The sequence below is a fragment of the Lissotriton vulgaris genome, chromosome 8 (assembly GCF_964263255.1).
Source record: "Lissotriton vulgaris chromosome 8, aLisVul1.2, whole genome shotgun sequence".
NCBI lineage: Eukaryota > Metazoa > Chordata > Amphibia > Caudata > Salamandridae > Lissotriton > Lissotriton vulgaris.
This window is the reverse complement of record NC_141696.1, coordinates 1,272,450,925-1,272,467,425: the sequence shown is the minus strand read 5'-3', so window position 1 is coordinate 1,272,467,425 and position 16,501 is coordinate 1,272,450,925. Positions and strand designations below refer to the sequence as shown.

Below are 16,501 nucleotides of genomic sequence, written 5' to 3'. Positions count from 1 at the left end.
CTCTTGGCTGCATGGCCACAACTGCAACACTATTTGATAACCTTTACTGCATGCCCAGATTTGCACCACCACTCAATAATAATACAAATGGGTTCTGATTTGGTTCATCATTCAGTATTAGTATATGGTCAAATTTGAAACCTCTTTAACTTCACTCCAGAATATACCCTCCGTTCATAATAATCAGGGCATGTTCACATTTACACCATATCAGACACAATATTCGTTCATCTACTCTGTCTAGGTTCGCAGTTAGGTGTGTGGATACTAAGGGCACATATATGCTAGAGTTGTGTCTTCTGTTCACTGTCCTCCCGACAAGTCCCAATTATTAGTTAAAACAATGCTGGCTGTGAAGTCGAGTCCAGCATCTGGCCCTCTACCGCAACACCCAACAAGAAATAGTGTGAGTATTTACTCTCTAACAGTGCATTGTGCAGCCACACACTGGTTACAAGGCTGATGAGTGAGTGAGGATTAAAAAACATGGCCAGTGCCTCCAGGCCCTGCAGCATGCAGGGTTTCCAGGATTCAGGGCTGTGTGCAGTATTCAGGGCTTCCAGGATGGCCAGTCTGACCCAGCCAACTCTGTTCTCTGCCATCGAAGAGACTGGCTCTTTTGCCTTGCAGCTTCCTAGAGGAAACAAGTAAAATGCCTTAACTCCAGTCCTGACCTTGAGTTCCAGTCCCAAAGAGCTGCAATGTGGGCTACTCCCAAATGCAAATGAAACACATAAAAAGCAGAGGATGAGGGCTGTCACTTTGTGTAATAATATTAGTATTATGTAATGACTTCAAAAGATGTGACTGACATGTAAAGGTGTCTGTGTCAAACCTAAAATCCACTTCAATGTGACTTGTACCCCAGCATTATTCGGTTCCTTCATCGATGAGTTGACCTACATTTGATCACTCACCCACAAATGGTATTTCACAGGTTCTGCACACTACTAACCAGAGCGAACAAAAGTCTCCACTTCACCCTGCCAATTTATGTGTGTTTTTGTTAATTCAATCCATTGGCATCTGGGCAAGATTTCTCTGGATCCAAAATTGTATACACCTATCTTTTACTTTAGTGCAATGTTTGTGTTGCGCCATTAAGAGACTCCGCTTATCAACAGAGGACGGATTTCTCTAATAAAAATGATAATGAAACTTCATTTTCTGTTTACAGTGAAGTGCACGATTTTTATTGAGCATGCTTGAAACCACCGGGGTACTAATAATTCAACATGTTATTGTTCTGTTTAGGATTCACCTCTGCTCCTTCACTCAACTCACAATGTAACTGTAAATGCTCGAAATCCCGAAGGGCAGGTTACGGGTAGATTACTTGTCGGTGAGTATCCATCATTTTTCTATTCCTATAAACTGTTCCTTAAAGATTATTTATAATTTAGTGAATGCTGTAGAAAGAAGTAAATGTGATCTTTCATTGGATACAGTGCATCAATATTTTGGTATCTTTATCAAGGTTTCCTCTGCCTCTGCTTTTCATTTTAAATGCTTTCCTATTTATACATTTCAAAGGCCTAAAAAGCATTTAGACATAAAACATATTTGACACCTGCAGTGTAATTTATGGCCTATGACACGTTTTACAATATAGGATGAGTAAGATTGTTTCCTTCAAGCGTCTGGGGAAGCAACATATGACAGTGATGTATCATGTATGTGAATTAATGGAAGATGGAAAACTGAGAAAACACACTGGAGGAAAACAAGTCATGGAAAACCAATTTTTAGAATTTCATCGAAAATCAAATTACAAAAAAAACAGGAATAACTAAACAATATTACTTTATTATACTTAATAAGTCGGAAGTTTATTATATCTGCAACTGAATATACGTCACCATTGGGAAAAAGTAGTGTACCGCATATCAACCCCACTTAGGGAATATAGTTTTCAGAATTTCAAAATAGACCACTTTCTACTACGATAAGAAATGCATGGCTTCTCAGTAATACATTTCTAATGAAAAAAATATATATTCTAATGAAAGCTGGTTCCTCATTTCTCTCTCTATCTCTATATAGTTGTGTGTGTGTATATATCTAATGAAAAAAGAAAGGTTAAAACTAAGTTTTTGTTCGGAAAACTTTATTCTTTCTATACAAACCCAACTTAAACTATACAAACTTTAGAAATTCCAAAGTTATAGTTATAACTTACATTTCTAATTTGCCCATTACCAGTTATAATTTACATTTATAATCTACCCACCACCTTGTTTTTACTATTCGTCACCCACCCCTGTTCACCAGTCATTTTGCATCACTCCCCACATTACATTAACTATAACTCTCCTCTCTACCATGCACTTTTTTGTAAGAAATTGTTATTTGAGATGCAAAAAGTGTTATTATACGTGCTCTGATTTTAAATGCTGAAAGATATAAAATATGCCAGGGTATAACCAATGCATGGAGAAGGGGTGAGTTATAGTTAATATAGGGTGGCGAATGATGCAACAAGACTGTGTACAGAGGTCTGCGAACAGAGCAGAATAGCATAGAGTTTAATGGCGTAGAGTGAAGTGTCGTAGAGGGCAGTGACATGCAGAGAAGTAGCGTGGAGTGGTGTAGAGGGGAATAGAATTGACTGTAGTGTACATTGGGGTGGGGTAGAGTGGAGTGGCATATAGTGGATTAGTATATAGTGGAGTGGTGTAGACTGGAGTGGCATACAGTGGAATAGGGTATAGTGGAGTGGACTGGCATGGAGTGGTGTAAAGTGGAGTGTCGTACACTGGAATAGTGCAGAGTGGAGCTTTGTACAGTAAAAAAGCATAAACTGCAATAGTGCATAGTGGAGTGGTGTACATTGGAGTGGCGTACTGTAGAGAGAGGCATGGTGTTGACTGTACTATTGTAAAGTGGCTTGTCGTAAAATGAAGTGGCGTACGGTGGCGTACAGTTGAATAGTGTACAGAACATTTGTGTACACTGGTGTAGGATAAAGTGGAGTGGCAGAACTGGAATAGCATAGAGTGCAGTGCTGTAGAATGGAGTTGCATGTGGTGGGATAACATATAGTGGAGTAGGGTACAATGTAGTGTCCTAGAATAGAGTGGTGTATAGTGTAATAGTGTATAGTGTAGTGGCTTGGGGTGATGGGCAGTGCATTTGAGTAGTGTGGACTGGCATACAGAGGATTAGTGTAGAGTACAGTGGCATATAGTTTATGACGAAGAGTGGAGTGGCATCGAGTGTAGTAAAGTAAAACCTATACACAGCTATGGTGCATTACGAGCCCATGCATTTTGTAAACACTCACTCATTAGCTGGGCCCAAGTTGTACAAAATTATGTAGAAAGTAATATCCTCACTACTATGTAAACTGTAAAATAAACTAGAACACTCATTGGATGATGTACTCCATGATGTCATCAATAGTATCATTTGAGGTGTTATCAGTGATGTCCTAATAATGTCATAGAACAAGTCATGAGTGATGTCATATGTGTGGCCATAAGCAGTATATGGCTGGGGTGGGAGTTATAGTTAGCCCTGAGTATCCTCCTGAAGGTCAGCAGGTCTTGGGTCTGTCGTAGGCTCAGTGGGAGGGTGTTCCATGTCTTGGCAGCGAGGTGGTTGTTCTTCGGATGCGCATGACGGTGGCGAGGGAGATGTTGGCGGAGCGTAGCTGGTGGTTGGGGATGTAGAAGGAGAGCCGTCTCTTGGCCGGTCTTGTGGAGTGCCTTGTGTGCGGCGTTGTAAGGAGCTTAAGGGATATCCTCTTGTTGACGGGGAGCCAGTGCAGATTTCTCAGGTGGGGGTGAAATGGCCAGGGCGTGGTACGTTGAGGATCAGTCGTGCTGAGGCGTTTTGGATGCGTTTTAGTCGTGTGAGCATGGTCAGTGCTCCCGCGTAGAGGGCGTTTCCGTAGTCTAGTCTGCTGCTGACGAGGGCCTGGGTGACTGTTTTTCTTGTATCTGTCGGGATCCATCTGTAGATCTTGCGGAGCATGCGGAGGGTGTTGAAGCGGGGGAGGAGAAGGCGTTGACTTGCTTGGTCGTTGAGAGCGTTGAGTCGAGAATGATTCCCAGGTTGCGTGCGTGGGTGTCGGGGCTGCCCCCAGTGCCAACGGCCACCAGGAGTCATCCTAAGCTGAAGGTTGGAGCTGAGGATGAGGACCTCCGTGTTGTCCGAGTGGTTACAAGACCAGCCTTACGTTGCACACCAGTGTAACCACAAACGGAGTCTAACTGTTACAACATGCACCAAAGGTAGAGGTGGGCTGTAGCAGTGTGCTCTCTACAAAATGAAGAGCTGACTTACCATGCACCACGTACATGTGTGACATGTTCCAGTGTGCGCCAGTGGCAGATGTGTGCAATTTCAGTGTGCGCCATGTAAGACGTGAGGTATACTAGTGTGCACACTAACAGATGCGGGGCATTCTAGTTTGCGCTATAGGCAGATTTAAGCTGTTTTAGAATGTACCACTTCTGATTTTAGTGCTTTTCTAGTGTGCACCACTTATAGATGTAAAATGCTACATAGTGCTACAGACAGACATGAACTGTTCTAGTGTGCAACGTAGGAAGATGGGAGTTGCTCTAGCGCAAACTGAGTCACACGTGGGCCTTTTTATCTAGACCACAGGCAAACTTAAGGTGTTCCACGGGTGTACCAGAATTTAGTGCTATACACTATCTTTGAACTCCTTATCTCCTAGTGCAGACACAGTGCACCTAGGAAGTACTGATGACATCAGGTGATGTGGCCCTGTTGGCCGAGCTGCCGACTTTGGAACTGGAGGAACGATGTTCGAGTCTGACGTAGACGAAACAGACTGCGGTTCTGGGAAAATCACTTAATCTCCTGTGCCTGAAAAAAATTTAAATGAATACTCCCTTGTATAAAGGAACGTGTGCTCATGTAAAGCGCTCCAATATTTTCGGGTCGAGTTTGCGCTATATTGAAAATAAAACTGCAGGCACTGGCCCATACACTGAAAGCAATCCGTTGTGAAATTGCTGAGATTGTAACATCAAGCTAGAGGTTGGGTTTCACTCATTATAGCAAAAAATGATATAGAAACTGTACTCCCAAAACATGACAGCTTCCTTAACTGGAAGTGATGTCCTGTTGACGATTGAGCATGTCCACAAAGTACAAGTTACCACCATCAAAAAGTTGGTTTCAATTATGAAAGTATGAGTGCACAAAAAACACATTAAGTTCTACTTTTCTTTGCAAAGCGTAAAATAACTTTTTAAATTCTGTTTTACCGCAGTGATCTATTGTTTTTAAGATCACCATCAATCAAAAAAAGATAGAGGGCTGCAGGCATGTTTGTTCAATTTACAGAGATGTTGCATAGAAAAACCCCTAGAAGCAACCATCCATGCGTTTTTAATGGCCTGTTAACCTACTGTTCAAAGATCAAACTTGGCGAGAGAAAACAAAACCGAGTGTGACAGATGTTTGTGAATACGTACGATTATCTCTGGGTGCTTAATTTCGTTTAATGTTTGTGTGATACTACCAAAGCGAATGTCAAAATATATGTGCAATAAATGTCGACTGTTAGTTTTTGTTTCTGTTCATTAATATTAATAACTTCTCATGTGTCAGGTTTTGGCGGTCCAAAGTCCTCTCAGGTCTCTTTGAGTGCGTGTGGGATGCAGGGAAGCAGCTCCACTGCTTCACAGAATTTCCTGGTTCATGGGTGAAGTGCTCACAGTTCTCCCAGGCTTTTGGAGACACAGAAGCTGCAGAACAAGTCATCTTTGGTGCAATTATTGAAGGCGGCACACAGGCCTGCAGGGTTGGCACCCAGCCAGTTGCTAGTCTCCTGTTCTTGCTTCTTGCAACTCTTCACACCCGTCTTCTTCTTTCAGGTCAGCAGGATCTAATTTCCTGGTCCTAAATACTAGATTCAGGGGTGTTAGGGGAGTATAGGGTCGTAGCCAATGGGCTACTGACCCCTGCGGTCACTAAGCCCCATATATGACCACTTCCTGTGGAAAGTGAGCATAACCTTGTCCCAGAGTTCCTAGGTTTGCCATCACACAGATGGCATACTTCAGATTTTTGTCTTCACTTCAGGTAGACACCTTAGGGGTAGAACTAGCCTAATGGTGAACACGCCTCTCTGACTACTGATTTTGGCTTCATCTCCTGTGATAGAAGTCCAATTAGCATACCAAAGGTGGTGGGCTCTTCGAAGCTCCCTGCCATGAAATGATAATTTGCAGGTCGTCCTGTGGGAAGGGTTGTAAACACCCCCTGCCCTAACACGCAAGGTTCCTGACTCCCTGAGAGCAAAGGCCCTCACCCCTGGTGGTCAGAAACTCGTCTGTTGTGCTAGGCTGGCTAGGACAGTCAATGTTAGATGGTAGGTTTTCAGGGGGTACCTCCATGGTGCCCTCTGGATACATGTATAATAAATCCATCTCTGGAGTCAGTGTGGGTGTATTAATATGAGATGTTTGATACCAAGCATCTCATATTTTTGTAAATCCATCATGTAGCTGGGGAACTCTTCCTTGACAAGTGTTCAGAACATGTACTTAAAATGGCTTGCTAATTAATAATAATAATTCTGAGTTTTTAAAGTGCCTGGTTACACCTATCGGTGGTCCCCGCGCTGTCAAGACTGAGCAGCAACCATGAGAGGTGTCGCAAGGCATGCGCCAGTAGATTAGGACTTTGGAAACAGAAAAGTTTTCAGTTCATTCCGGAACACTGCCTCAGAGGGTTCCAGACGAAGTTCCTGTGGAAGGGAGTTCCATCTTTGTGCGGCTAGAAAGCGAAAGGAACGCCTTTCCATTCTAGCCCTATTAATTCTAGGGACCACGAACAGGCCTGTGCCCATAGAGCGCAGGAGCCCGGTAGGCTTGCATGGAAGAAGCAGGTTGCGCAGAAAGCCTGGCCCCTTTCCATGAGCAATCCTGTGACTGATACAGAGTGCTTTAAATTCTATACGTTCCCTGACAGGGAGCCAATGCAGCGTCTCCAAGGCTCTTTTGGAGGAAGATCTCCTGGGAAGCTGTAGCACTAGTCGCGCAGCAGCATTCTGGATACGCTGTAATCTTAAAATGCAGCTCGCGTTAGCTCCCAGATAGAGGACAGTCCCATAATCGAGCCTAGATGTAACCAAGGCATGGACCAGGGCACCTCTGGCAGACGTTGGAAGAAGGTCAAGTGTCTTTCTTAGACTGCGGAGTATTCCAAAGCACGTCCCTGCTACGCGCTGAGTTTGGTAATCATAGGACATTCTAGAGTCCAGCCACATGCCCAAGTTCTTCACATGTTTTTGGGGACAGGTAATGGGCCCAGGGTCTGAGGCCACCAGGCAGAGGTCCACACCGAGGGGGACTTGCTACAATGAGCACCTCGGTTTTGTCCCCGTTCAATCTGAGTGTCGGGATTGTAAGCAGCGCAAGAACAGCCGCACGCCACTAACCTTATGTATCTGGCCAGCAGGAACGATGGGATGAAAGTCCCCTCGACTTGTCTAAACACAACACCCAGTAGTGATGTATTTCACTTTCTGAGCGTGTATTGCGAGAAGCCGTGAGGTGATAAGGTGTAGAAGAGTCGGGGTTAGCGGTACTGCCTTCTGGGTCTGGTCTGAGTTATCCACGAGATCTCGGTTGAGGGACGTACTGCAGCGTGGAGAGACAAAGGGCAGGAGTGAGTACCTTGTCCGACTAATGTAAATCCCCCCCTGGCCCCGGGTTACTACACTTACCAGACGTAACACTATATTGTCGTAAAGCGTAATCGTGCAGTTCCTAAATCCGAGATAACCAGACACTTTTGAAAGGAAAGTTATCGTCACTTTCCTCAATAGAGTATATATATTCCAGAGATACTCTTCTACCCTCCGGGACTGAAAAGTGCTTTTTGTTTGTGGGTGTTCTGCTCTCAATAATTCTTGGGAACAAACAAGATGTCGAATGATTCAAAGAAAAGTATTTTCGTGCACCTCTGGTGTGAATAAGAAACAAAGAACGCGTAACACGCGGAATAGTATCAAGGAAAGTAAAAAAGGTGTGGAAAGAAGAACGAGCCCGTTCTTCTTTTGTATACTTGCGACTTGCAGCAGGAAAACCTCTTCTCCTCTGACCTCGCAGGCTTTTTATCGGCGTTGGGCTGGACTCCTCTGACCTCGCAGGCTCTTCGTCTGTGCGGGGCTTGAATCCTCTGACCTCGCAGGCTCTTCGTCTGTGCGGGGCTTGAATCCTCTGACCTCGCAGGCTCTTCGTCTGCGCAGGGCTTGAATCCTCTGACCTCGCAGGCTCTTCGTCTGCGCTGGGTTTCTAGGTTATACATCCGGCGGGGACAACACCTTCCGCCATAACCAAAACTGCAAAAACAATTGTCAAGCAACTACCTGCTGCAGGGGAGGAGCTTATATAGGCTCAGCCCTTTTTCCGGCCTTCCATAGCCGCTTAGCCTTCTCGGACATGTAGTCCGTTTGGAGAGAGAGCGCTAATCTACATCTCTTTCTTCTGGCCGTGGCGGCGAGAGCGATCGCGACAGAACCCCCTCTCGAGGACAGCCGTCCCGGCAGTTGACCCGGCTTACCAGGGAATCGCTCGTGGAATTCAGCGACCAGATCCGGGCAATGCAAATGGTCCACAGGTTCCCATGTCCTATCCTCGGGCCCGTACCCTTTCCAATCGACCAGATACTGGACCCTGCCACGCATCATACGAGAATCCAGAACTCGTTGCACCTCATATTCCTCCTGGCCTTCCACCTCCAGAGCTTGGGGACGCTCCGGCAACCGCATACTCAACGGACAGGGCCGGAGGAGGGAGACATGGAACACCGGATGGATAGACCAAGAAACAGGCAGGGACAGTTTTATGGCCACAGGATTCACCACTTCACAGATCCCATAAGGACCGATAAACTTAGGCTTAAGTTTATTTACCCCTTTCAGATGTATGTTACGTGTGGAAAGCCACACCTTGTCCCCCACCTTATAAGCCGGCTCCTCGGACCTCTTCCTGTCAGCAAAAAGTTTATGAGCAGCTTGTGCAGTCTCCAAATAGTTCCGAACATCGATTAGGATGGCCCTCAAATGAGCATGATGTTCATGTATGGTAGGAACCAAGGATTCCGCAGGCCAGTCAAACGGAAGCATGTTCAGATGGAAACCGTAGAGGCAGAAGAAGGGAGAACACCCCAAAGTGGTATGTACTGCTTTGTTATAGGCGAACTCCGCCAACCACAAAAGGGTGGTCCAATCCGTGGCATTCTGCATGGTAAAACAGCAGAGGTATTGTTCCAGTGTCTGATTCAGACGTTCAGTTTTACCATCTGTCTGGGGATGGTAGCTAGATGATAATCTTGCGTCAATTTGTAAGATGGCACAGAGAGCCTTCCAAAAATGGGATGTGAATTACGTGCTGCGATCAGTTATCAGCACACTCGGCAATCCATGCGCCCGCACAATGTGTTGGAGGAATACCTTAGCTAACTTCGCAGACGTAGGTAGACCCGGCAAAGAAATAAAATGACCCATCTTCGTGAGATGGTCCACTATCACCAAGATGACCGTCTCATTGACGCAGGGAGGCATCTCTACAATAAAATCCATGGATAATGTATGCCAAGGCTTAGGGGGAATGGGCAATGGATGGAGTAAGCCTGATGGTTTAGTATGGACAGATTTGCCCTGGGCACAAAACGCACAGTTCTTTACATATTCCTTTACATCAGCTCGTACATCCTTCCACCAAAAGGAACGTTCCGCGTTTGCTGTGGTTTTGTATATGCCCATGTGTCCGCTTAATACAGAATCATGCGCCCACATCAACACCTGCTGTTGCAACGCAACCTGGGGTATATATAACGCATGAAAATGGTATGCAAGGTCGTTTTCCGTATGTCGGTGTTCTGGCGCCTCTTGTGTCCAAGAGGCGATATCAATATCAGTTAGTGCCACTTTTACATCTTCCAAAAAGTCCTCAGACGTGACCAGGGCAATCGATGTTGTGGAACATTCAGCTTCTTGAAGGATATAGGGGGGTTCCTCAGGTTCCACCGTCTCTTCTTCTCCTAGACGGGATAAGGCATCCGCTTTTCCATTGCGTGACCCAGGCCTGTATTTGATTACGAAATCAAAGTCGGAGAAAAACAAGGTCCATCTAAGCTGTCGCGGAGTCAAGGCTTTAGCCTTTTTGAGGAACAACAAGTTCTGATGATCCGTGATGATTTCCACAGTGTGCAAGGCACCTAGGAGATAGTGTCGCCACTCTTCACACGCTCTTTTAATGGCAAGGAGTTCTTTATCTGTGATGGTGTAGTTGATCTCACAGGGTGTAAGTTTCCTCGAATAGTAGGCCACCGGGTGCAGCTGCCCAGTGGTGGGATGCCATTGGGATAAGATCCCTCCGAGGGCGAATTGGGAGGCGTCGGTCTCTAGGATAAATGGTAGTTGAGGATCTGGATGTCTGAGAATCGGGGCCTGAGTAAACCTGTCCTTAAGGAGTCGAAAGGATACTTCTGCTTCTTTTCCCCATACAAAGGGTACGTTCTTTCGCAAGAGGGCTGTGATGGGGTGGATGGTTTTAAAAAAGTCCCGAATAAATCGCCGATAATAGTTGGCGAAGCAAAGAAAACTTTGCACAGCCTTAACATTCTGCGGAGTCTTCCAGTTAAGGATCGCCTCAACCTTGCTCATGTCCATCCTGAACCCTTGGGCGTCTATAATGTACCCCAAGAAGGCGACTTCCTGAACGTGGAAAAGGCACTTTTCCATCTTAGTGTACAACGAATTCTGTTGTAGCTTCCTTAACACAGTCTTAACATGGACAATATGATCCGACATAGTTGAAGAATAAATCAAAATATCGTCGATGTAGACCACGCAGTAGGATTCCAAACACCCTCTTAACACCTCGTCCATGAAGAATTGAAAAGCGGCGGGGGCGTTGCAGAGACCAAAGGGCATTACCCGATATTCGAATAGACCGAATTTGGTCCTGAATGCCGTCTTCCACTCGTCTCCTCTTTGCACTCGAACAAGGTGGTATGCTCCCCGAAGATCGAGCTTCGTGAAATAGCGGCTCCCTTCAATTGATCCATCAGGACCGGAATCAGGGGCAGGGGATAACGGTTTTTTATCGTCACCTTGTTAATGGCGCGGTAATCTATGCAGGCTCTTAGCTCATCACAGTCCTTCTTGGCAATGAAAAACATCGGCGAGGAACCTGTGGAGGTTGAGTGTCTGATAAACCCGGTTGCCAGGTTGTCCTCAATATAGGTTTTCAAATATTGGGTTTCCTTTTCCGTCAGTGCATATACCCTGCTGCAGGGGATATCCGCCCCCGGTACCAGGTCAACACGGCAGTCATAGACCCTATGGGGTGGTAAATGGGCTGCCTTTTGTTTGTCAAACAAGGCCTTGTACTCCTGGTATTCAGCGGGAAGCGCTGTGGCACAACAGAACTTCTCAAGGGTGCAGGCATTCGCCAAATAGGTGGCAAGTGAGGGTTCAGTGATTGAAGAAAGGAGTTCATGATTCGTACAATGTTCCTTACAGTAGAGAGAGGTCATATTGACTGTACGGGATGACCAACTCACAAAAGGATCGTGTAGGGTAAGCCATGGCATACCCAGGATGAGACGAAATTGCGGGGCGTCAATCAGGTCGAATTGTATATGTTCTCGATGGTCCACCCCGAACTCCATCAACAGTGAAAGGGTGTTATATACCACCGGGCCTGATGAAAGGACAGTGCCGTCCACTGCTTTTACTGTTTCGGGTCGAAGCTTCTTTTCGCACGGGATGCCCATCCGTAACGCAAAGCCTTGGTCGATGTAATTACCAGTGGCCCCAGAGTCAAGGAGGGCATCGATCTGTAGTTTGCCTCGAGAAGAAATCCAGAGAGACACACTCACGTTCATGTGGGCCACTGCGGGATGAAGGGTGTTAGCAAGAAAGGGGGAGATCATGGAATGCTGGCATCTCAAGTCAGAGACCTCCGTCTGATTTGAGATCTTCAGTTTTCCGACTGTTCTTCGTTCTTCATCGTAGCCTGGACTCGAGGAAGGGTAACGCGTCCTGGAACGTAGTTCCGGGCTCGGCATTCCTTGATGAAATTTCCTCCTTTCCCACAATAAAGACAAAGCTTAAGTCGTCTCCGTTTATCCTTTTCTTCTGGGGTAAGGGGGCCTCTAATCCCTCCTATCTGCATAGGTTCCGACTCTTCGGGTACCTTAGTTTTTTCATAACCTCCTGTTCTTGGTCGTGTCAGAGGATAGTAGACTCGATTTTCTCCTCTGGGTCTTTCTCCTTTTCTTTCTAGCAAACGGTGATCTAACTGGACGGTCAGATCAATGAGTTCTGATACCGTTGTCGGTAATTGTACCACTTGGGCTAACACGTCCTTCAATTCTCCTCTTAAACCCTGATAAAAGAGGGAAGTCCGTTTTTCCACTGGCCAGTCTGTTTCCACTAATAGGCGACTGAAAGTGGTAATATAAGACAAAAGATCTTGCGAACCCTGTCTCAATGTCATTATTTCACGGCCAAGTTTTTAACATGTGAGACTTTCTGACGAATAATTTTCTCAACTCGAGACAAAAATCGGGAAAGTTATGTAACACAGGGTCGTTACGTTCCAATAAGGGTATGGTCCAACTTGACGCATTCCCTCCCATGTATGACATCATAAATGCCGTTTTAGCCGCTTCATCCTGAAAGACCGCGGGTTTACACAAGAAATGAAGACGGCACTGATTTAGGAAGGTCTCAAATTTTCGAGGATCCCCGTAAAACCTCTCCGGTGGAGCAAGAGGTATCCCAGTGTTCTGGATTATCTGAACAGTGGGTAAGGCATCCGTGGTTGTAGAGGAAGTAGACAAAGGCAAAAAAAAAACCCTGACCGGGATGAAGCTGGTGGGGGCAACGTGGCCGGTTTGAGTATAGGTCTCACCCCCGGTTCCTTAAGTGCCAAGTCAGACAACTCCTTGCGCATCTGGGAAACCTCGTGGTATAAAGTTTGGTTCTCTGCACGAGATGTAAGGACCTCCTGTCGCAGTTCCGAGAAACTTTCCAACAAGGTAGCTAGGGTAGCATCGGCATCCATCGTCCAGGCTGGTTAGTATTCTTGGGCTTGACAATCTGTCGGGATTGTAAGCAGCGCAAGAACAGCCGCACGCCACTAACCTTATGTATCTGGCCAGCAGGAAAGATGGGATGAAAGTCCCCTCGACTTGTCTAAACACAACACCCAGTAGTGCTGTATTTCACTTTCTGAGCGTGTATTGCGAGAAGCCGTGAAGTGATAAGGTGTAGAAGAGTCGGGGTTAGCGGTACTGCCTTCTGGGTCTGGTCTGAGTTATCCACGAGATCTCGGTTGAGGGACGTACTGCAGCGTGGAGAGACAAAGGGCAGGAGTGAGTACCTTGTCCGACTAATGTAAATCCCCCCCAGGCCCCAGGTTACTACACTTACCAGACGTAACACTATATCGTCGTAAAGCGTAATCGTGCAGTTCCTAAATCCGAGATAACCAGACACTTTTGAAAGGAAAGTTATCGTCACTTTCCTCAATAGAGTATATATTATTCCAGAGATACTCTTCTACCCTCCGGGACTGAAAAGTACTTTTTGTTTGTGGGTGTTCTGCTCTCAATAATTCTTGGCAACAAACAAGATGTCGAATGATTCAAAGAAAAGTATTTTCGTGCACCTCTGGTGTGAATAAGAAACAAAGAACGCGTAACACGCGGAATAGTATCAAGGAAAGTAAAAAAAGGTGTGGAAAGAAGAACGAGCCCGTTCTTCTTTTGTATACTTGCGACTTGCAGCAGGAAAACCTCTTCTCCTCTGACCTCGCAGGCTTTTCATCGGCGTTGGGCTGGACTCCTCTGACCTCGCAGGCTCTTCGTCTGCTCGGGGCTTAAATCCTCTGACCTCGCAGGCTCTTCGTCTGCACGGGGCTTGAATCCTCTGACCTCGCAGGCTCTTCGTCTGCGCTGGGTTTCTAGGTTATACATCCGCCATAACCAAAACTGCAAAAACAATTGTCAAGCAACTACCTGCTGCAGGGGAGGAGCTTATATAGGCTCAGCCCTTTTTCCTGCCTTCCATAGCCGCTTAGCCTTCTGGGACATGTAGTCCGTTTGGAGAGAGCGCGCTAATCTACATCTCTTTCTTCTGGCCGTGGCGGCAAGAGCGATCGCGACACTGAGACAATTTTTGGCCATCCATCCTGCCAGATCTTGAAGGCAGGATGTGAATCTGTTGGCTGCTTGCTCAGCTGGCTGCGACAAAGCCACAACCAACTGAGTATCATCAGCATAAGTTACCACCTCTACCCCATACTGCTCAGTAATAGTCGCCACCAGCGCTACATACAAATTGAACAGGGTAGGGCTGAGGCTGGATCCCTGGGGGACACCCTGCCTTAGGTCCACAACCTCTGACCTATGAGCACCCTGTTCCACATAAAAGTTGCGGTCATGGGGGAAAGATTCCAACAATGACCAGGCTCTCCCAGTCACTCCACTTTTCCTCAGACACTGTAGCAGAGTGTGGTGAGCTACAGTGTCGAACCCTAGTGACTTGTACAGGCTGTAATTGAAATGGCCAGCACAGGGGCATAACTGCTCATTGCAGAAATCTCCACCCATATACTATTATGCACCCTGCCTTAGGCCTGTAAGGCCTGCTGTAGGGTGACTTTCACATATTACATGCAGTGTTAGGGAACGTGGCACACAGGTGTGTGACATTTCATGTTTTTACTTTTTAGAGCACCTTGTCACACAGCCTGCAGTGAAATGAAATGAAAATGGAAATTTATGAAGCGCAAAAGATTACCCCGAGGGTGTCAAGGCTCTTTCTCATAAAAAAACAGTATTTAAGGTAGGGGGTTCGAAGCACCTTAAAGACTGAACAGCCAAGTCTACAACGCTTTCCCAAAAGCCAACAAATGTGTGTCTTGTTTCAGCCTCATTTAGAAGGGAAGTCCATAACTTAGTCTTGCCAACCAAAAAGCTTCTCCCCACCCCTGCAGGAACTTTTTTTGACCCTGGGAACAATCAGGTCATGGGCAAAGGATGAACGGAGACGGCAGACAGGAGTATATGGTAGTAGATTCCGTTTTAGGAAACTGGGCCCTGTGTCATGTTTGGCTTTAAAGACAATGCATAAAGCCTTACATTCAATTAGTCTCTTTACTGGCAGCCAATGTAAATGTTTAAGCATTCTTGATACAGATCTGTTTCTTGGGATGTTCAAAAGGAGCCGAGCAACAGCATTTTGCACTACCTGTAGCTTAGATAGGCACTTTTTGCGAAGATTGGTAAAAAGCCCATTACAATAATGTGCTCTTGACAGAAAAAGTTCGGAAACCACCAATTTGCGTTGCTCAGCTGGGATGAATGGGAGGATCTTTTTCAGAAGTTTTAGCGTGCAAAAAGAGAGGGAGGTGACCTGATTGACATGACTTTCAAACAAGAGTTTAGTGTCAAATATAACTCCTAAATTCTATACCTTGATCACTGGCGTTGGTAACTGACCAAGCTCCAAGGGCCAAAGATCGGGCGACCAGAAATTAAGTTTCAAACAATTGGTGGCCATGCAGTCACCAACCTGACGGAGGCAGGTATGAAACTGAGCCAGAGTGTCAGTGGGCAAACTTGACACTGACAGAAAGATCTGCATATCGTCGGCATAGGATATAGCCGAGAAGCCCAGGGACCTGATCAACCTCGCAGTGGTGCAACATAAGGGTCGGGTTTAAAGACGATCCCTGTGGCACCCCGCATGGTAGTGTAAAGTTGGGTGATTTATACTCATCTAGGGCCACAAATTGTTCCCTGGCAGACAGGAATGATTCAAGTAGAGTGAGTGCTTTCCCTTTGACACCGATCCCCCTCAGAACTTCCAAAAGTTTCTGATGATTCACGTGTCAAATGCGGCGGAGAAGTCAAGCAGCACAAGAGCTACATTGCCCCCCGGCAGTTTGTATGAGTTTGGTGCTGGGTCCCTTAGAGTAGCACAAGATAGGCTGCTGCTCTTAGGGACCCTTGTTAGTACCTATGGGGTAGGTACTAGAGGTACCAATTCCAAGGGACTTACAGAGTGGCTAAAGACCTGGTCACTTGGGGGTCCGGTGACCAGTTGTCTTGTTTTGGGATAGAACCCAGTGCAATTCAGTTAATGTTGCATCAAATACCAGGAAAGAAGTGGGGGGATTACTTCAACAAGAACCCTGTTTTCTACATCGCCGGAGTAGGACACAGTCTAACGTTCAGGCCAACTGTGATGAAGTGCAGGTCAGATACAGAACCAGGCTCAGTCCGCTGAGACTTGTACCCTGTGACCCTGGTGCTGCTCTGTGCTACGATTTGAGATTCTGTGTCAGATCTGTTGAAACTGGCATTCGGGAGCTGCGTGGTGCTGGGATGCAAGACTCTGTGTTGGATGCAGTAGAGATGCCTATGAGGAGCTGTTCTGTGCTGCAATGCAAGGCCCTGCTTTGGATCCGATGAGATTCTGTGTCAGATCTGT

At 46.2% G+C, this 16,501-nt stretch overlaps 1 protein-coding gene across 3 annotated transcripts in view; it reads left to right on the top strand.

Annotated features, from left to right (window-relative positions):
* The window catches only part of SGCG (sarcoglycan gamma), a 929,299-nt gene that overhangs the window by 590,515 nt on the left and 322,283 nt on the right, over window positions 1-16,501 (top strand). For all 3 annotated transcript variants that reach the window (XM_086935198.1, XM_086935197.1, XM_086935199.1), the window contains exon 4: window positions 1,255-1,342. In XM_086935198.1, coding sequence (XP_086791324.1) covers window positions 1,255-1,342 — 88 coding nt within the window. The remainder of the gene's footprint in view (window positions 1-1,254; window positions 1,343-16,501) is intronic.